This window comes from Salvelinus fontinalis, chromosome 25 (genome assembly GCF_029448725.1).
Source record: "Salvelinus fontinalis isolate EN_2023a chromosome 25, ASM2944872v1, whole genome shotgun sequence".
Taxonomy (NCBI): domain Eukaryota; kingdom Metazoa; phylum Chordata; class Actinopteri; order Salmoniformes; family Salmonidae; genus Salvelinus; species Salvelinus fontinalis.
Genome location: NC_074689.1, coordinates 6,447,474 through 6,469,529, shown reverse-complemented (window position 1 = coordinate 6,469,529; position 22,056 = coordinate 6,447,474). Strand labels below are relative to the sequence as shown.

The 22,056-nt window shown below is 42.2% G+C and overlaps 1 protein-coding gene across 2 annotated transcripts in view; it reads right to left on the bottom strand.

Moving 5' to 3' along the window:
• LOC129822811 (LYR motif-containing protein 4B) overlaps window positions 1-22,056 on the bottom strand; it is an 83,520-nt gene that overhangs the window by 44,508 nt on the left and 16,956 nt on the right. For both annotated transcript variants that reach the window (XM_055881236.1, XM_055881237.1), the window contains exon 2: window positions 21,146-21,266. In XM_055881236.1, the coding sequence (XP_055737211.1) occupies window positions 21,146-21,266 (121 nt within the window). The remainder of the gene's footprint in view (window positions 1-21,145; window positions 21,267-22,056) is intronic.

Below are 22,056 nucleotides of genomic sequence, written 5' to 3'. Positions count from 1 at the left end.
CCCAGTTTATCAATAAAGATTTGCCATTCAAATACATTTTTACCATTACGTTATGTAGTTAGACTGGTAAAAACAAATAGAATGAAGAAAATAATTGTATGATTGTACAATTGATTCATTAATGCATACATCAAATGTCAAATGTAATGATAAAGATGCCAAATGATAGAGCAGAACAGTAACTGAGCTAATATGCCTTTTTTAATATGCCTTTTTTCTTGCCGTGGTATCATTCGGGTATTGAGTATCGTGGCCGTATCGAGTATAGTTACAGTAAACCTGGTATCAAAGTAAAAATTCTGGTATCACAAAACTACAAAAGACAAAGTTCTGGAATTTATCATGGAAAAATGGTGTTGCATCACTCCAATAGAGTTCCAGACATTTGTAGAATCTATGGGAGGCAGGTCGCCTAGCGGTTAAGAGCATTGGGCCAGTAACAGAAATGTCGCTGGATCGAATCCCTGAGCCGACAAGGTAGAAAAATGTGCAGTTCCGCCCTTGAGCAAGGCAGTTCACCCCCAACAACAACTGCTCCCCGGTTACAGATGACGTGAATGTCCATTAAGTCAGCCCCCCCGCATCTCTCATTCAGAGGGGTTGGGTAAAATGCGGACGCTCTTTCTTTTATAAACTGCTGTGGCCCAAATGATACAGCAAATAAAAGGGTGTAATCGTCAACATGAAAAGGTGAATGGAGTTATAATGCTCGTTCATGCACGCACAATTTTAGGACAGGTCTGATTTACAACACAAAACATGCGTATGTACGTCGTGCGCCAAGTTTATAAATCTCATTGTTATTAGACATACATATTCTTTTCAGAAATGGAGCAAGCAGTGTGAAATTCACACAATGGTTATAAATGATGCCCCTGTCCACTACCGGACAAACTGATGGCTGTCAAGTAAACAGCTGACCTCTGCCAACGACTGCATCACTCAGTATCAGAGGCATCATGACCCTCTAGATGGAAACAGATGACACACATATGTATGTATGTACACACAGTTGAAGTCAGAAGTTCACATAAACACATTTTAATGACTCCAACCTAAGTGTTTCAACCACTCCACAAATTTCTTGTTAACAAACTATAGTTTTGGCAAGTCGGTTAGGACATCTACTTTGTGCATGACACAAGTAATTTTTCCTACAATTGTTTACAAACAGATTATTTCACGTATAATTCAATGTGTCACAATTCCAGTGGGTCAGAAGTTTACATACACTAAGTTGACTGTGCCTTTAAACAGATTAGAAAATTGCAGAAAATGATGTCATGGCTTTAGAAGCTTCTGATAGGCTAATTGGCATCATTTGAGTAATTTGGAGGTGTACCTGTGGATGTATTTCAAGGCCCACCTTCAAACTCAGTGCCTCCTTGCTTGACATCATGGGGAAATCAAAAGTAAAAAAATATTGTAGACCTCCCCAAGTCTGGTTCATCCTTTGGAGCAATTTCCAAACGCCTGAAGGTACCACGTTCATCTGTATAAACAATAGTATGCAAGCATAAACACCATGGGACCACGCAGCAGTCATACCTCTCAGGAAGGAGACCCATTCTGTCTCCTAGAGATGAACGTACTTTGATGCGAAAAGTGCAAATCAATCCCAGAACAACAGCAAAGGACCTTTTGAAGATACTGGAGGAAACAGGTACAAAAATATCTATATCCACAGTAAAACGAGTCCTATATCAACATAACCTGAAAGGCCACTCAGCAAGGAAGCCACTGCTCCAAAACCGCCATAAAAAAGCCAAACTACGGTTTGCAACTGCACATGGGGACAAAGATCATACTTTTTGGAGAAATGTTCTCTGGTCTGATGAAACAGAAATAGAACTGTTCGGCCATAATGACCATCGTTATGTTTGGAGGAAAAAGGGGGCGACTTACAAGCCGAAGAACACCATCCCAACCGTGAAGCACAGGGGTGGCAGCATCATGTTGTATGCGTGCTTTGCTGGAGGAGGGACTGGTGTACTTCACAAAATAGATGGCATCATGAGACTGGAAAATTATGTGGATATATTGTAGCAAGATTTCAAAACATCAGTCAGGAAGTTCAAGCTTGGTCGCAAATGAGTTTTACAAATGGGCAATGACCTCAAGCATACTTCCAAAGTTGTGGCAAAATGGCTTAAGGACAACAAAGTCAAGGTATTGGAGCGGCCATCACAAAGCCCTAACCTCAATCTCGTAGAAAACTTGTGGGCAGAACTGAAAAAGTGTGTGCGAGCGAGGAGGCCTACAAACCTGACTCAGTTACATCAGCTGTGTCAGGAGGAATGGGCCAAAATTCACCCAACCTATTGTGGGAAGCTTGTGGAGCGTAACCCGAAACGTTTGACCCAAGTTAAACAATTTAAAGGCAATGCTACCAAATACTAATTGAGTGTATGTAAACTTCTGACCCACTGGGAATGTGATAAAATAAATAAAAGCTGAAATAAATCATTCCCTCTACTATTATTCTGACACTTTACATTCTTAAAATAAAGTGGTGATCCTAACTGACCTAAAACAGGGAATTTTTACTAGGATTAAATGTCAGGAATTGTGAAAAACAGTGTTTAAATGTATTTGGCTAAGGTGTATGTAAACTTTCGACTTCAAATGTAGACACACACACACATATAATATACACTCATCAAAAAAAGAAACATGTTTTTCAGGACCCTGTCATTCAAAGATAATTCATAAAAATCCAAATAACTTCACAGATCTTCATTGTCGAGGGTTTAAAAACACGGTTTCCCATGCTTGTTCAATGAACCATAAACAATGAATGAACATGCATCTGTGGAACTGTCGTTAAGACACTAACAGCTTATAGACGGTAGGCCATTAAGGTCACAGTTATGAAAACTTAGGACACTAGAGGCCTTTCTACTGACTCTGAAAAACACCAAAAGAAAGGGTCCCTGCTCATCTATGTGAACGTGCCTTAGGCATGCTGCAAGGAGGCATGAGGACTGCAGATGTTACAGGGAAGACAGCCTCCTCCCTAATGTGGTACCCTTCCTGCATGCTCATTCTGACAATGACCCTCCAGCATGACAATGCCACCAGCCATACTGCTCGTTCTGTGCGTGATTTCCTGCTGCCATGGCCAGCGAAGAGCCCGGATCTCAATCCCACATCTGGGACCCGTTGGATCGGCAGGTGAGGGCTAGGGCCATTCCCCCCAGAAATGTCCGGAAACTTGCAGGTGCCTTGCCTTGGTGGGGTAACATCTCACAGCAAGAACTGGCAACTCTGGTGCAGTCCATGAGGAGGAGATGCACAGCAGTACTTAATGCAGATAGTGGCCACACCAGATACTGACTGTTACTTTTGATTTTGACCCCCCCTTTTGACCCCCCCCTTATTCCATTTCTGTGGAACTTGTTCAGTTTATGTCTCAGTTGTTGAATCTTGTTATGTTCATACAAATATATACACATGTTAAGTTTGCTGAAAATAAACAGTTGACAGTGAGAGGATGTTCATTTTTTTTGCTGAGATATAGATATATATGCCGATTAAATTGGTATCAGCTTTTTTTGGTCCTCCAATAATTGGTGTCCGTGTTGATAAATCATAATCGGTTGACCTCTACCAGCAAGATAAATTAGCAATATGCAAGAGACTATAGTTGAGTTACAGTAATGAATGAATGAAGAAACGTCTGAGAATGGAATTGTAAATACAAGTGTATTTAATAAAACATTTTATGGATTCACATACAAGGCATTAACAAGCATTATTCTAAAACACACACACAGCGAGACAGAGGACATATCCTGTCTTCTCTCAATAGAAGACGGGATATGTGCACACTGCCCTCAAAATGAGGTGTTAACTGAGCTGTACTTCCTAACCTCCTGCCAAATGTATGACCATAGAGACACGTATATCCCTCAGATTACACAGACCCACAAAGAATTTGAAAACAAATCCAATTTTGATAAACTCCCATATCTATTGGATGAAATAACATCGTGTGCAATCACAGCAGCAAGATTTGTGACCTGTTGCCACGAGAAAAGGGCAACCAGTGAAAAACAAACGCCATGTAGTTTATTTTCCCTTTTGTACTATTTGCACATCATTACAACACTGTATATAGACATAATGACATTTGATATGTATTCATTCTTTTGGAACTTTCATGAGTAATGTTTACTGTTAAGTTTGTTTATTTCACTTTTGTTTATTATCCATTTCACTTGCTTTGGCAATGTAAACATGTTCCTCAGGCCAATAAAGCCCTTAAATTGAATTGAGATAAACCCTAGCGTGAAAGGCCATGCCCCAAAAGTCCTTGGGGTGGAGAGAGAAAATCTCACCACAGCAGGTCGGGAACAAATAAAGAGAAAGATGTATTGTTCTAAGACCCCTTTATAAGCATTGAGTTGTTTGTATTCAAAAGTTGTTGACCAATAGTATTACCGTAAAGTTAACCTCCAATCAGATATCAGACCTAGATGATGTAACCTCTGCTTCTCAGAGATGTGACAATGCGGGTTGGCAAGACCAACACAGAGAATGCTGACTTCCTAAGACAACACATGGCAAATCTGGCATACAGTTGATAAGAAGATTCACGTCGGGGGCTGCCCTACACCTTATCAGCACAAATGCACATTTCACTTAATAAGAACCATGATCATTTGGTGTAACTCTAGCCTAGATCTAGGTTTAAAATATCACAAAAAAAGTGTTACAATACTCTGCACAGAAGTTTGAGAAGTCGGTATGCAATGTGATATTAGAGTAGGCTGACATATCTGGACATAAAATGTACGGATTATTAGAACAGATCGGCATATCGGAGTGTAGAATAGATAGACAGGTAGAGAGTAAATAAATGGTGACTCGTGTCTTAAGGTGTTGCATTTGAACATTTTAAGGTGTTGCAAGCTGCGAGGGAGGGAGAAATGCGTGACTCAGTTTCTCCTCTGGTGCCATGTCACGGCGGGGGTCCAAATGAGACGTGCCAGCCCACGGCAACACACGCTGGCAGTGTTCAACCGGCCGCAGTAAAACAGAGCACTAGCCGTCCAATATGCTCAAGCCAAATTGTTATCCTTGGGGTCGACAACAAACACCCTGGGTTTCGTTACAAATCATAATTCTGCCATCCCGTGACCAAATGTACATTAGGCCTTTGAGAAGAACACAAGTTAAAAAATAGTTTCCCAAACTGCTCCGTGCTTCTCCACTTGCAATCTTGTATCAGTGTGGTGAACAACATGCTCTGGGTCAATGGATGAGAAACATTAAAACTGTGTTTTATTGGAAAAGAGGAAAGGAGACCAAAAAATAAAATGTGGACAAGAGCCAGTCCAACGGGATTGAAACCATGACCAAGAAATGTATCCAGCCAACCAATTTAGCCACCCCTGCCTAGAGTGATGGACATACCGTAGTGCACTTCATGGTAGTCAATTCCATCGGAATTTCACTCCACTCAGATGGGTCCATTTGTATTCATGTAGATGGAATTCCGAGAAGCAAAATCATTCGCTTTTATGGAGTATTAGGCTGTATAATATACGGCATTAACTACTGCTTGGCCTAGCTCATTCACTGGCCTATTCCCAACTCACCATCTTACACACACGTACACACAAAACATGGGTAAACATGCATTGCACACAGCAAACAAGTGATACAAGCTCAGAAACAAACACACCCGGGTAAACAGTACAGGCAGTCAGGCACACACACGTTATCAACAGTAGCCCAGCCTAAATAGCTTTCCATAAGCGAACTAATAGCTGTCCAATCCACTAAATACTCTTGTAACACATTCTATTTGGGCCCGGATAAAGGTAGGTCTTGATAATCGTATAGGGTGATGAAGTGTGTATTGAGATTAGGCTATACATGTTGCTAAAGTTTAAAAAATGTTCAGCAGGGAGTCACTGTTGGTTTTCTTACCAAGACCCTCAGGTCCTAGACACACTGCTAATGCCGATATCACTCACTCCTAACACAGTCCAATCACACAGAGCTAAGGAAGTTGTAAGGCCCATTGCAGAGTTATTACTGGGAAGCTACGCTAACACCGATAGCATCATTATTGGGATTCAAAACATGTCTTGTAGGCCCACGAAATGAACACCGCCTGAAACGCATCAGTGTGTCATTGTAATTATGTGCATTTAAAGCTTGCAAATGTATGAAAAAATTGCTGACTACAAATGATCTATAACTGGGATAATAATTCACTAACTAGTAAAATAAATGATTAAAAATGTGCACACGTGGCTAAATGGGGCTCTCGATTTGATCTCAAAACAATTGCATCTACTCACAAACGCTCATGCTGTAAACAGTCCGGTTCAAAGTAAATGGCACAGATCCATATAGGGCAATGGTCATTTGCAAATACAGGAGAATTGCATTTACAGTACTGCAGCTTTGATTGTTGCTGCCGCATCGGTCTGTTTAGTGTAGGGGCTGGGTGTGTGTCAATGCAATAGAATCCTACTCCGATGCTTTCTGCCTACAACAAAAGCTCTTGCATAGTTAGTTTTGTTTCGGTATGTTGCATTGAAAGTGGCTAATATTGCGTTGATTCGATCACAATTGTCTCAGTAATGGGAAACATTGATTTAACATTTTTAACAGGGACATTTCTAGAACAGTGGTCACCAACCTTTTCTCTACAGCTCAGATTTCTTTTTAACCTGATTTAAGAAACATAAGCCTATGCAACATTAATAAAAACAGTACTGTAGCAATGAGGAATGTGCAGTAAGCTATAATTCCATGCGCATATTGGCTTTGCTTGAATTGCCTGCCAAAGCATTGTTGTTTGGATAGATATATATATTAGAGGTCGACCGATTATGATCTTTCAAGGCCGATACCGATTATTGGAGGACCAAAAAAAAGCAGATACCGATTAAATCGGACGATTTTTAAAATGTATTTGTAATAATGACAATTACAACAATACTGAATGAGCACTTATTTTAACTTTATATAATACATCAATAAAATCAATTTAGCCTCAAATAAATAATGAAACATGTTCAATTTGGTTTAAATAATGCAAAAACAAAGTGTTGGAGAAGAAAGTAAAAGTGCAATATGTGTCATGTAAAAAAGCTAACGTTTAAGTTCCTTGCTCAGAACATGAGAACATATGAAAGCTGGTGGTTCCTTTTAACATGAGTCTTCAATATTCCCAGGTAAGAAGTTTTAGGTTGTAGTTATTATAGGACTATTTCCCTCTATACCTTTTGTATTTCATATACCTTTGACTATTGGATGTTCTTATAGGCACTTTAGTATTGCCAGTGTAACAGTATCGCTTCCGTCCCTCTCCTCGCTCCTACCTGGGCTCGAACCAGGAACACATCGACAACAGCCACTCTCGAAGCAGCATTACCCATGCAGAGCAAGGGGAACAACTACTCCAAGTCTCAGAGCAAGTGACGTTTGAAACTATTAGCGCGCACCCCACTAACTAGGTAGCCATTTCACATCGGTTACACCAGCCTAATCTCGGGAGTTGATAGGCTTCAAGTCATAAACAGAGCAATAGCTGCTGGCAAACGCACGAAAGTGCTGTTTGAATTAATGCTTACGAGCCTGCTGCTGCCTACCACCGCTTAGTCAGACTGCTCTATCAAATCATAGACTTAATTATAACACACAGAAATACGAGCCTTTGGTCATTAAAATGGTCGAATCCGGAAACTATCATTTCGAAAACAAAACGTTGATTCTTTCAGTGAATACGGAACCGTTCCGTATTTTATCTAACGGATGGCATCCCTAGTCTATATATTCCTGTTACATTGTACAACCTTCAATGTTATGTCATAATTATGTACAATTCTGGCAAATTAATTACGGCCTTTGTTAGGAATAAATGGACTTCACACAGTTCGCAATAAGCCAGGCGGCCCAAACTGCTGCAAATACCCTGACTGCTTGCACGGAACGCAAGAGAAGTGACACAATTTCCCTAATTATAAGAAATTAATGTTAGCAGGCAATATTAATAATATTAATAATAATAATAATAATATAATAATAATAATTATTAAATATGCAGGTTTAAAAATATATACTTGTGTATTGATTTTAAGAAAGGCATTGATGTTTATGGTTAGGTACATTGGTGCAACGACAGTGCTTTTTTCCGCAAATGCGCTTGTTAAATCATCACCCGTTTGTCGAAGTAGCCTGTGATTCGATGAGAAATTAACAGGCACCGCATCGGTTATATGCAACGCAGGACAAGCTAGATAAACTAGTAATATCATCAACCATGTGTAGTTAACTAGTGATTATGTTAATTAAGATTGATTGTTTTTTATAAGATAAGCTTAATGCTAGCTAGCAATTTACCTTGGCTTCTTGCTGCCCTCACGTAACACCAATGTAAGGCAGGTGGTTAGAGCGTCGGACTAGTAAACGGTAGATTAAAAACGAATCCCCGAGCTGACAAGGTAAAAATCTGTCATTCTGCCCCTGAACAAGGCAGTTAACCCACCGTTCCTAGGCCGTCATTGAAAATAAGAACGTGTTCTTAACTGACTTGCCTAGTTAAATAAAGGTGTAAAATATATATATATATATTCTGCAAATCGGTGTCCAAAAATACAGATTCCCGATTGTTATGAAAACTTGAAATTGGCCCTAATTAATCAGCCATTCCGATAAAAATCGGTCGACCTCTAATATATATATATATATATATATATATATATATATATATATATATATATATATATAAATAAATAGGATCTAGGCTATATGATCACACCGGTAATAGATCTGTTGTTGTATTACTTGTGAAGCACAGCTGAGTGAGCATACATTTAAATAATTTGCTTTATATTTTACTTGGCTGATGGTGCATGCATCTGATGGTCAGTCTCAGCTGAGGGAGAGCAGCAAATCCCTCCACTCTCCCATTCCTCCACTGACAGTAACCAAAAAGCACAGTCTTCCAGCTGATGCGGAAACTCGAGTCGCAACGCATTATTTCTGCTTCATGCAAGAGCTCATCCAAGAGGTAGTATCTGGTCATCGTGGTGATGGCACAGGTGCACTCATTTCTCCTAAGTGGAGATTCTCTTTTCTCACCTGTCTACCTCCTCATTTGAATTCCATGCTGTCACTGTTACTTGTCCACTCAAGCTCAACCTTGTCATATCACCAACCAGGTGCCCTTGGAGAGTTCCTCAATGAGCTTGACAACTTGATAAGCTCATTCCCTGATGATGGTTCACCGCTTTTTGTACCTCCCGACTTCTGCCTTCGATTCATTTCTTTCCAACTCGCTTTTCCCTCCTTGCCTCTTTTGACCTCTCCCTTTCCCAATCCCCTCCAACTCACAAGGCAGGCAATAAGCTTGACCTCATCTTTACTAGAGGCTGCTCACCTACTGAACTCACTGGAACCCCCCTCCAGGTCTTTGATCACTACTTTTTTCCCCTTTTCTGTCTCCCTTTCCTCCAACCCTAACCACATAATCATGTGCCATCGCAATCTTCGCTCTCTCCCACCACGCTCTCTGCTTCTATCCCACAATCTCTCCATTCTGCTAAATCCTTCTCCCTCCCATCTCCTCATTCTGCCTCTTCGACCCTACTCTCCTCCCGTTCCGCATCCTATGACTTTGCACTGTCCCCTTTCCTCCCGGCCGGCTTGGCCCTCCCCTCCTGCTCTGTGGCTGAGTGACTCATTGCGAGCTTACAGAACAGGGCCACTGAGTGAAAATGGAGGAAAAATAAACTTCCGGAGGACCTATCATCCTTTTACTCCCTCCACTCCACATTCTCTTCCTATGTATCTGCTGCTAAATCCACTTTCTACCACTACATTTCAATCTTCTGCCTCTAACCCTAGGAATCTCTTTTCCACCTTCTCCTCCCTCAATCCTCCACCCCTCCCTCTCTGCGGATTACTTTAATCAACCACTTTGAAAAGAAAGTTGATGACATCCGCTACTCATTCACTCAGCCTATTGAGTCTCACGCACACAGAACTAACCTACGCCTTGACCCCTCCAGATGACATCCTGCAACTAGTGAAGTTTGGTCGCCCAACAACCTGCACGCTTGACCCCATCCCCTCCTCCAGGCCATCTCTGGAGACCTTCTCCCATTCCTCACTTCCCCTCATCCCTGACCACAGGCTGTCCCCTCTGACTTCAAAGTGGCCCGGGTCGCTTTCACTACAACTCGCTGTTGGCTGGGCTCCCCGCTTGCGCAATCAAACCCCTATAACTTATTCAGAATGCTGCAGCCCATCTGGTTTTCAACCTTCCCAAGTTCTCTCATGTCACCCCGCTCCTCCGCACACTGCACTGGCTTCCAGTCGGAGCTCGTATCCACTACAAGACCATGGTGCTTACCTACGGAACAGCAAGAGGATCTGCTCCTCCCTACCTTTAGGCTATGCTCCAACCCTACACCCCAACCCGAGCACAAGTTCTATCACCTCAGGTCTCTTGGCCCTCCCAGCTTTACAGAAGGTCAGCTCCTGCTCAACCCAGTCCAAGCTCTTCCCTTTCCTGGCATCCCAATGGCGGAACCAGCTTTCCCCTGAAGCTAGGACAGCAGAGTCCTTGCCCATCTTCTGAAAATATCTGAAAACCTACCTCTTCAAACAGTATCTTAAATAATCCTCCTCCTGTTTTCTGCTCATGCATGTTTCTTTTGATGCAAAATCCACCACTGCGTGGCCAAAGAGCTCCATTTTCATGTCATCCAACAAATGTAATTGCCTGGAGTTTGCTAAAAGGCATTGGCACTTGGCCATACACACCAGTTGTGGATTTTGCATCGAAATAAATGACAGGGGAATATTACTTCTCAATTATTTACCGCCCAGGGTACCGCTACTGTGTAATAACAGGCCATCATCAGACTATCGCAGCTAACTCTGTACTGAGTTTTATGCTACAAAGCCTGATGTCACAGAGACGTGATGTCATAATAGGTGAAGTTGTAGAAGGTGATATTCTAATCTACAAGATTGGGTTTAGCAGTAATATCTTATTGGTTGGGTTTTTATAGGCTACATCTAGCTGGAAAATTGATACTACAGCTTTTTGAATTGGTTGTTTTTTCCTTTGTCTAATGTTAAGGCCTGTGCTGTCTCAAAGATCAAATTATTTGTACTCCCTCCTTTGGTAGCAACACAAATTTGCTCTAACACATACACAACCTTCCTTCGAGAACATTCATTAGAGAACAAAAAAATACCTTCACTACCTCAGTCAGGAAGACCGGCATTTTAGTGAGAAGGGGCCTGCAAGAGCAACAGGAGAAAGTTGTAGAAAATATGCAGTTTAATACGCCGTTTCACGATAAGAGCCGACGTACTATTCATAATCCAGCTCCGTAAAAGGCATGTGGCTGGATGAAGAGAAAGGGAGAGAGAAGCGTTATGAGGACGAAGAAGCCAGAGGAGGAATATAGGAGAGAAGATGGAGGTGAATAGAATGCAACGTTCAGTGATGGAAGCTCAGGAGGAACACATCTACCACCCCCCAGCTTGCTCAGCAGTATATTTGGCACAGTTGTATTTGCCAGCCTCTGCTAGGCTCTCTGCAAACAATTCCACTTTTATTGAGCACTTTATAGCCTCACAGGTGCTCAGAGGCATTCTTGGCTTAGAGGATAGCAGTCCAGATCCAGCCGTTAAAACTCGACGTAAAAACCGAAAGAGAAACACGGGTGGATCAACGTGGTCAAATTTGATTGGGTTCCTCTAAGTACCTGGATGGAAAGTGGTTGTGTGAGTCACATTCTTTACTTCACTGAACCTTTTGTGCAATGTAGCCGAGTCCACAACTCTGTAGTGGAGTTAGGGAGGGAAGATGTCTTGACCTGATATGCTGGTCGCTAACACCACTTCTGACCATTTGTTTCGAGACACATTATATTGTGCATGGTTGAGATCAACTGCATTGTAATTAGTGTGCAGAATCACTGATCTACAAATCACACTGCAAATAACATTGTGATCAAAATTTGAATTTGCACCTTGCTTGCTTAAACAACTGATCCCTTCAAAACACGTTATCTGTATATCTGCCATTTCTCCAAGCACTCTTACATTCAGTTTCTTTTTCTCCCACTACAGCACCAGTCTCTCCTTCGCTTCAGCAATCCCCTCCACCCCACCGTTATCTAAGCACCACTAATGCACACTCTCTCTCGCTCCCCTCTTGTAACGTTCTAGCATCTTCAATTGCAGTCACAGGACACAGTACTGTGTGTGAATGTGACAATGTGGGTGGTTATCTGACCCGGCGCGGCGACCAGAGCAACGAGGCAGCAAGGGTAATGACTCAAAGCGGACATCCTGGTATCCTCCGAGTACATGCCTGCCTCCCGAACCCCCACCTCCACTGTTTTCCCACTCAGTGAGAGTGAAAGTACAGCCATTTAAAGCTTGTTTAGCCCTGAATCAGGAGTGATGGAGACTTATGGTTTCGCCTCCTACGGATGTGTTAATGTGTTTACTGGGTTATGCCAGTCACTCTGTTCAAGGCCCACACATACACACACACACACGTACAAATGTACGAGTGTGCACACACAAACAAGCACACACACACAAAAACATTGTGTGCTCATTATGAAGATAACGAGATGCAAGTTGTCTTCCAAAATACATCTCTTTCATCTAGAGCTTGGCAATCTATGAGAAGGTTGGATGAGGACACGTTATACTGTAATATATTCAAGGTCTCCAAAGATGGATGCTGTAATATTTCTCCACCAGTGACCCAAGAGAAACACGATAAAGAATGAAAAAAAACTGTTGGTTCTGTACATGGCAGACTTATGTATCCCTCAATCTCTACTGCACTCCATGATTCTCTGCCTTCTGACTTCCACTGAGCCATGTTTGTAGTTCTGATGAAATATAAGTGCGGTGTGACAGAGTTGTTTGTCAAAATCAATTTGCCGGACATTTTTGTTGTTGTTGCAGTTATTGTAAAATATTATAGGTCCATTATAATTTCGAGTTACTTTCGATCTAGTTTTTCGATCTAGTTTTCAAGAGTAACCTGAAGTATTTTTTTTAACGCATAACAAATCAAACCTCCTGCGGGCTAGTTGGGCCCTGCCTTGTGTCACTGCACAGTACATGTCAGATATAATTCACCAAACTGACCTTTCATCTTCATTGCCCCAGAATGGTTGAAATTCTTTGACATCAAGTGCCATTAGTAGCAGCCATTTGTGCTGGATTGCCCTGCAGGGTATAATATTAGCGGGAACATTGAATAGGTAAATCACATCCATAGTTTATACCAAACAAGAATTCAATAGAAGTCATGATCATAGAATTGTCACTCGCTGGAAATATCATTTCTCAAGGATCCGATACGGGCCGACAGACGATGTTTGGCAAGGACGCGGGCACACAGAGAGAGAAATAGAAAAGAGCGAACAAAAAGCACACACGCTCAAGCAGAACCAATGGCATTTGTACAAAGGGATCTTTTTCATCTGATCTCCCATTAACAGAAAGGCCACGTTAGTTTTGGCAAGATCATCCTGCGGTTCCCGACATAAATACCATCCTGCAGGTGCAATCCATCATAGTTACGTACAAGCTGACTTATAAAAGACCGTCAAGAAAGGGCAGAGATGAGAAATAATGGAAGAAAGGACATTTAGAACAGGGATGTCGAGCAGAAAGACTAGTAACTGACATGACTTGCATGAGGGAAGGGACATTTCAAACCCCCATAGCCCAGCCCCATAGGAAAGATTAGCTCACCATGACTGGTATTAGGGGCCAGGAGTATGTCTGTCTGAGGTAACAAACTACCACTCCAGTTGCTCAAATGGCTAAATTGATGGGAACATAGGGACACAGCATTTGAAAAGTGTAAATTGCTATGGAAAAGGACTACATTTTAGCAATAATGGCAACATTAGAATATGCTAACATTAGATTGTCAACTCCTATAATCCTATCTGTGAGTAACACCATACAGGGTTCCAATGATGTCATTTCAAATACTTTGTCTGTGCTTGATTGAGCTTGCCAGGCTTAAATGGATCAACAGAATAGTCCCAAAACTGCAAAACCCACCCACCTAGCAATCCAGGAAGGCTAGAAAAAAATATAAACGCTCAAAGTATTTTAAAGATATCAAATAGTTTTTGAAAACAGGTCTGAGCTCCACAGAGGTGAAATGGGTCTTCGAGGGCATTGACCTGAAATGCCCGGCTGATATAGAGCCCGTCCTTCCCCTATACACTATGGCTCTATCTGGACTATCATGGGAAGTTATATCGCCCTCTCCTATTGAAGCTGGCCCCTTTCATGTAGTGCAGATTTACTGATGGGTGTAGCCCCGAGAGAAACTCATTCAGCTTTTGGAAATACAGCTGAGCAAACCTTTCCAGGGGGTGTGATAGGAAGCACTCGTCACAAATGGCCAATCTCGGCTCCGTATCTCAAAGTCATGCCAGAAACGTAGGTTGTAAATTGGTGAAATTTCACTCAATAATGAGAGTTCAGCAATACATCAGATACCTAGAGAAAGCAGAGGCCCTCCTCTCTTCAACTAAGAACAGTATACTTGCATCCGAAGCAGTATTTATCTCCCGCAATTGCATTTTGAAATGTTGTACAATCAGAATGCATTTTCTCTCCCTATACTCAGAGCGCACATTGGGAAGAGGGAGAGAAAAAAGGCTTGTTCATCACAACCACTAGCTAAAATAGGCACTGTCAGGGTCAGGGCAGAAACTTTCATGGCAGGAATCAAATCAATGCATGTTTACTTAAAGTGATGCTCCAGAGCTTTTGAATAATTTCATCCAGAAGTTTTGAAAGTAGTGCTCACTAGCCAAAATGGGTCCCTGAAAATGGTGCACGCTGTGTGTGTATAATGTACCACCACCAGCAGTGTGTGTATAATGTATTAGACCACGGGGGTGCAAAGTACGGCCCACGGGCCACATCCGGCCCGCGAGACATTTACAAAAAATAGATTTTTTTTTTAATCCCCTTGTATACATGTATACGAAATGGATGAGCGACACAAAACGTGGGATTCCTCCAAAGACCTCTTTTTTCCCCCCACCTTTTTCCCCTCTTTTTTTTACAAAATGAAAAAACATATTTTTTATACAAAAAATATGTTTTTTCATTTTGTAAAAAAAAGAGGGGAAAAAGGTGGGGGGAAAAAAGAGGTCTTTGGAGGAATCCCACGTTTTGTGTCGCTCATCCATTTCGTATACATGTTCCTTCTGCAAATACAAATACAAAAAACGACAATATGTTCTGAATTTGTAAGTGCTTAAGATCCCAGACTGCATCTTTAACTGTATGACCAAATCATGGTTTTAGCCACACCCAAAAATATTTGTTGTTGAGTGAGGTGACCAACTAAACTCAGCAAAAAAAATAAACGTCCCCTCACTGTCAACTGCGTTTATTTTCATCAAACTTAACATGTGTAAATATTTGTATGAACATAAGATTCAACAGACATAAACTGAACAAGTTCCACAGACATGTGACTAACAGAAATGGAATGTGTCCCTGAACATAAGGGGGGGGGGGGGTCAAAATCAAAAGTAACAGCCAGTATCTGGTGTGGCCACCAGCTGCATTTAGTACTGCAGTGCATCTCCTCCTCATGGACTGCACCAGATTTGCCAGTTCTTACTGTGAGATGTTACCCCAACCTTCCTCCAAGGCACCTGCAAGTTCCCGGACATTTCTGGGGAGGGAATGGCCCTGGCCCTCACCCGCCGATCCAACAGGTCTCAGACGTGCTCAACGGGATTGAGATCCGGGCTCTTTGCTGGCCATGGCAGATCACAGACATTCCTGTCTTGCAGGAAATTATGCACAGAACGAACAGTATGGCTGGTGACATTGTCATGCTGGAGGGTCATGTCAGGATGAGCCTGCAATGACAAGCTCAGTCCGATGATACTGTGACGCACCGCCCCAGATCATGACAGACCCTCCACCTCCAAATCGATCCCACTCCAGAGTACAGGCCTCGGTGTAACGCTCATTCCTTCGACGATAAACGCGAATCCGACCATCACCCCTGGTGACACAAAACCGCGACTTGTCAGTGAAGAGCACCTTTTCCAGTCCTGTCTGGTCCAGCGACAGTGGGTTTGTGCCCATAGGAAACGTTTCCGGTGATGTCTGGTGAGAACTTGCCTTACAACAGGCCTACAAGCCCTCAGTCCAGCCTCTCTCAGCCTATTGCGGACAGTCTGAACACTGATGGAGGGATTGTGCGTTCCTGGTGTAACTAGGGCAGTTGTTGCCATCCTATACCTGTCCCGCAGGTGTGATGTTCGGATGTACCGATCTTGTGCAGGTGTTGTTACACGTGGTCTGTCACTGCGATGACGATCAGCTGTCCATTCTGTAGCGACGTCTGAGGCGTCTCATTGCAATTTATTGCCCCGACCACATCTGCAGTCCTCATGCCTCCTTGCAGCACGCCTAAGGCACGTTCACGCAGATGAGCAGGGACCCTGGGACCATTTATTTTGGTGTTTTTCAGAGTCAGTAGATATGCCTCTTTAGTGTCCTACGTTTTCATAACTGGGACCTTAATGGCCTACCATCTGTAAGTTGTTAGTGTCTTAACAACCGTTCCACAGGTGCATGTTCATTAATTGTTTATGGTTCATTGAACAAGCATGGGCAACCGTGTTTAAGGATGTGTGACGATTTGGATTTTTACGAATCATCTTTGAAAAACAGGGTCCTGAAAAAGGGACGGTTCATTTTTTGGCGAGTGTACTCGCACAAATGGCAGCAAAATGGGACAAAATGGTTGCACTTGGAGCCCTGGCTATACAATAAACATGCCTTTGTTGCTTGTGGCTGGGTATATACTGTTTTTAGGCGAGGTGCTCTTCAATGACATTGTTTCTAAAAATGGGGGAAAGGGAGGAGTAGGCAAAAAAATGTTAGTGTGAGCCAAAATGATCTGAAATTCATTAGCCTGCCTACGTCACATTTCACATTAAAATTCAAATCCGGGGTGGGGACACTGCTAAGCACGCAGTTATAGGAATGGCATTCTAGTGCTGTGCGAGCTATTGCTGAACCTGAAGCCAATGATTTGATGCTTCTTACACAACCCCCTAACTAAAATGCATTTTGAGATAGGGGGCATATTAATAATGTATATATATCCTTGAGCTCTGCAACCCGACCCCCGACATTATACATCGTTTAGTGCCTGGTTTAGTGCCGGGTAGTGCCTGGTTTTCATCAATAACTAGGGTACGGGCAGGGAATCACTAATTTGACAAACATTTTGAAGGTGACCCATTTGCTCGTGCTATTCTGCGCAGTACAGTCATATGGCTAAGATCATAACATGGTGTCAGAAGTGCTTCAACCTTGTCAAATATAAAACAGGAGAGATTTATATATAATTATGTACCTTGAATTTTGTCAGAGTTTAGAGTGACAAAAAGTAGCTGCTCTAACTGCTCTGTCATGTCTAGTCATTGAGCATAGCAACCCAAGTGGAGCCGTTGCTATGGATACTCAGACTCAGAGCTAGTGTTGTCACGATAACTGTAACGCGTTACTAGTAAGTAAGAAAGCAAAACATGAACTGGATTAAATTTCTTGAGGAAAACAGTTTTAATGTTGGGGAAAAAATGCATTATGTTGTCAACCAGTCGCATGTATATTTTTCAAGATATAGCACACAATATTTACCAAAAGCATGTTTTAAAAAAGGACCATAGAGATCCGTCTGCTTCGTGTTCATTTTTGCCAAGGAAATTCTGGCATCAAATCCTGACAACACGATTCAGAGCCGCCATTATCAAATCACATGCAGAGCGAGCAGCATTCAGGGTGGATTTATTAGCGGAGGAATATATTTCTGATTTCGGGTCGGGCCTTAAATTTGGCAGAAACAATTGGGCCTGGATAGGGTAGGGCCTGAACTTCGTACGCAAGGGTAGGGCTCTGGATTAACCTTCATATCCCACCAAGTGTTTTCATAACCGTGTGTAAGAGTAGGGATCATGGTGAAGCAGACAACAGAACAATAATAAATATATATATTATTTTTTTAAACACGCAACCCACAGCTGCTATTGAAAAAAAAAGAAGCTAAAAAGTAAAATTGACAAAGCAAGAAACACGGTGGGTGGTGAGGCTAGCCTGGAGGTTAGAGAGGCGAGTGAGTAACCCAGGAGTTGCCGGCTCAAGTCCCAGGGCTGACAGGGAAATATGTGATTGCACCCTTCAGCAAGGCACTTAATGCTCCTATCTGTTCTGTGTGCGTGTGTCATGTTGGATACTGTCTGATAGCAAATAACACATTTTGGTGCAAATGGATGAATAAAGAGCTGGCTTCTTATTTTGAAGCGGGAGAGGGCTGTGTATAAAGGGACTGGAGAGTACGTGGTGAGCAAGTGAGTGGTTTAGTCATCCTTCTACCATCAGCAACGTACCACGTATACGTACTGCATGTGGTAAAGACACCCATCTGTCATTTTCAAACAAACATCATCCACAGGTTCTTTAGTTCTTCATGTGTATACAGGAGGGCTTGCGTGTGTGTGTGTGTGTGTGTGTGTGTGTGTGTGTGTGTGTGTGTGTGTGTGTGTGTGTGTGTGTGTGTGTGTGGTTGAGGGGATGGGTGGGCATAGTGTGACAGTGCAGTGCCACCCCCACACTACCCGCCTCCTTGTTCCACTCATGCCCGCCTGTGTTGGCACTCACACTGTGATGCGCGCTGGAGAGAGAGGCAGAGAGCCAAGAATATTCTCTGTGCCAAAAGTGCTATACTTGCTTGGGCACACAAGGTTGAAGTTGTCAAGACATGCTTGGTGTGTATATAATACGGGTGTGGTGTGTGTGTGTGTGTGTGTGTGTGTGTGGGGGGGGGGGGAGACGTGGGTCTTATCCTCTACATAAGGCTGTTTCGCATCTGCTGGGATATGCAAACACACACGCGCAGCTGCTCTATTCTGCTGCTTAGCACCGGCTCAGTTGCAGAGCAGTGCCACCCACACAGCTTCACTTAAAACCACACTAACTATCTTAGTCTCTCTTGACATTACCTCTAGACGTCGAAGAACGCTCGTGAGACGTAGAACAATGTTGCATAATTGTATTTGTTTTTATTCTATATTCTCATTGAATAGGCCTGTAGGATGAGCCCATATAAACAATATGTACATCATAATATGTGTGTCTGTCATTAGACGAGCTGCATGCATCTCAATTAGAGGTCGACGGATTAATCGGAATGGCCGATTAATTAAGTTTTCATAATCGGAAATCTGTGTTTTTGGGCGCCGATTTGCCGATTTAAAAAAAATATATTATTTTTGTATTTTTTTTTTTTACACCTTTATTTAACTAGGCAAGTCAGTTAAGAACACATTCTTATTTTCAATGACGGCCTAGAAACGTTCTGCCTCGTTCAGGGGCAGAACGACATATTTTTTATCTTGTCAGCTCGGGGGATCCAATCTTGCAACATTACGGTTAACTAGTCCAATGCTCTAACACCTGATTACATTGCACTCCACGAGGAGCCTGCCTGTTACACGAATGCAGTAAGCTAAGGTAAGTTGCTAGCTAGCATTAAACTTATCTTATAAAAAATAATCAAACAATGACTGTCATTGCTCCAATGTGTACTTAACCATAAACATCAATGCCTTTCTTAAAATCAATACACAAGTATATATTTTTTTACCTGGATATTTAGCTAAAAGAAATCCAGGTTAGCAGGCAATATTAACCAGGTGAAATTGTGTCACTTCTCTTGCGTTCATTGCACGCAGAGTCAAGGTATATGCAACATTTTGGGCCGCCTGGCTCTTTGCGAACTAATTTGCCAGAATTTTACGTAATTGTGACATAACATTGAAGGTTGTGCAATGTAACAGGAATATTTAAGACTCATGGATGCCACCTGTTAGATAAAATACGTAACGGAATAAACGTTTTGTTTGAGGTGATAGTTTCTGGATTAGTCAAAGGGATATGCTTTAGAGAGAAATAGTCGACGCGTTATAATTCCTGTAATAACTTGCGGCTGAACTTGAAAGGGGTTCCTTCGTTATTTTACGGTTCATGTCTTCCATAGAGAATGTCTTGATCTACTTCAAATAAGGTCTGTGTTTCGCGGAGGAGCAGACTGACAGGGGACCATGCAGACAAGCTCTGCTTTCTGCACTACAACCTAAAACTTCTTAACTGGGAATATTGAAGACCCATGAAAGCTGGTGGTTCGTTTTAACATATGTTCATGTTATTTGAGACTAAATTGATTTTATTTATGTATTATATTAAGTTAAAATAAAAGTGTTCATTGTTCATTCAGTATTGTTGCAATTGTCATTATTACAAAAATGTGTGTGTGTATGATATTTATAATACATATTTTTTTATTTATTATTATTACTATTTTAAATCGGCATCGGCTTTTTTTGTCCTCCAATAATCGGTATCGGTGTTGAAAAATCATAATCGGTCGACCTCTAATCTCAATGCATACATTAGTGTTTTGCCAATTGCCTTCTTTATAGGTCATTGACCAAGTCATACATTTCTGCTGGTTATCAGCACAACACATAGAGCGTTGGGAAACCAAGGTAAGGTGTTAGAGGACGTTGCTCAAGAGAATGACGTGGAAATCATACACTCAGAAACAGAGAGAAACTTGAGAGCGAGAGACAGACATAGCTAAATAAAGAGACCAAGAAAGACAGAGACCAAGAGAGAGCGAGGGCTGGTCCCCTGAGATGGGATGGGCGGTTGGAGGTGCATTATGGGAACAAAGCGGCCAACAGCAGGGCATCAGTGGTGATTAGCACTCTGGCGCCGTGCAAGAGTCGACAGGTGGACACTAATCAGGTGCTCAACTAACATGTATCTGGGGGAATGAGCAACTTAGAGGATGGCGGAAAAATAACCACCCACTGTTCTTAGAAACTATAGTACAGACTCCGAGGTAACCTGGCCAGGTGATATTTTGGTTAAGTTGGACGATTAATGGAAAACATTTCTTTGAAGAAATGATTTTGCTGGAAAAATAAGATTTTGCTGTGAGCATCAAAATACTTAAGTTCTTGTTGGAATAACTTTGTTCTTACAGTGTGTGTGTGTGCGTTAGGCCTACCTGTCTCCGGACCATGTCTAGGTTGTCCCTGCCCTGGTTTAAGAGCTGCTCCACCACCTTAGGGTCTTCTACACTCCGGTTTGCCCTGAAGGCATCCTGCACCCGGCGCAAGGCGTACGTCCTGAATGAAAACACAAATTATACACTTATCAACATACCCATAAAACTCTGGAGGAAAACAGATACGGCATTCAGTATACAAATCAATAACAAATGAAGCAATCAATTAACGTGGCACTTGTCAAAGTGGGGAAAATCCTAATTTAAACGCCACACTTTAACGATGCATCGTAACACAATGAAAATGTGGAAACCCCAGCCCAATCCGATTCAACGCACCACAAAGCATTCGGTCTGCTACATAAAAATCCAAGAACCCCATTTACAAGACTCATTTATACCGACGGAGGGAAATACCCCCCCACCCTTCAATTGGATTAGAGAAACCACTGTTAGCCGAAGGGCTGTGTCGTGTGAATCAGCCTTCTAGTTAAGGGGTTGCGGATAATGGGGTTCTCCATTTGCTGGAATAGCGAGAGGGTGGAAATGAGTGGCTGTTAGCTTTTATCTGGCAGCCCAAGCCCTGTGTGAAGTGGGCAGGAAGTGCAGTGCGAAAATCAAAGAGGCATCCTGGCACCCAGGGAGGCTCCTGTGCTGAGAGATGAACTGACAAGCAGCTCCTTATTGACAGCCAGGACCCATCTTTTCCCCCAAAACACAAGGTGGAGGATGAGTATAAAGCGAACAAGTGAGTGCGAAAGAGTAAGTGGGTAGAGAGGGAGGTTCTTCAAAAACTGGTTAAAAAAAATAAAAAATAAATAACAGTACGGTTCTGACAAAAGAAGAAAACGTTGGTTACCCACTGAAGAAAAAGTAGCAGAGCGGTTGTTCTCCGAGACTGACGGTAATCT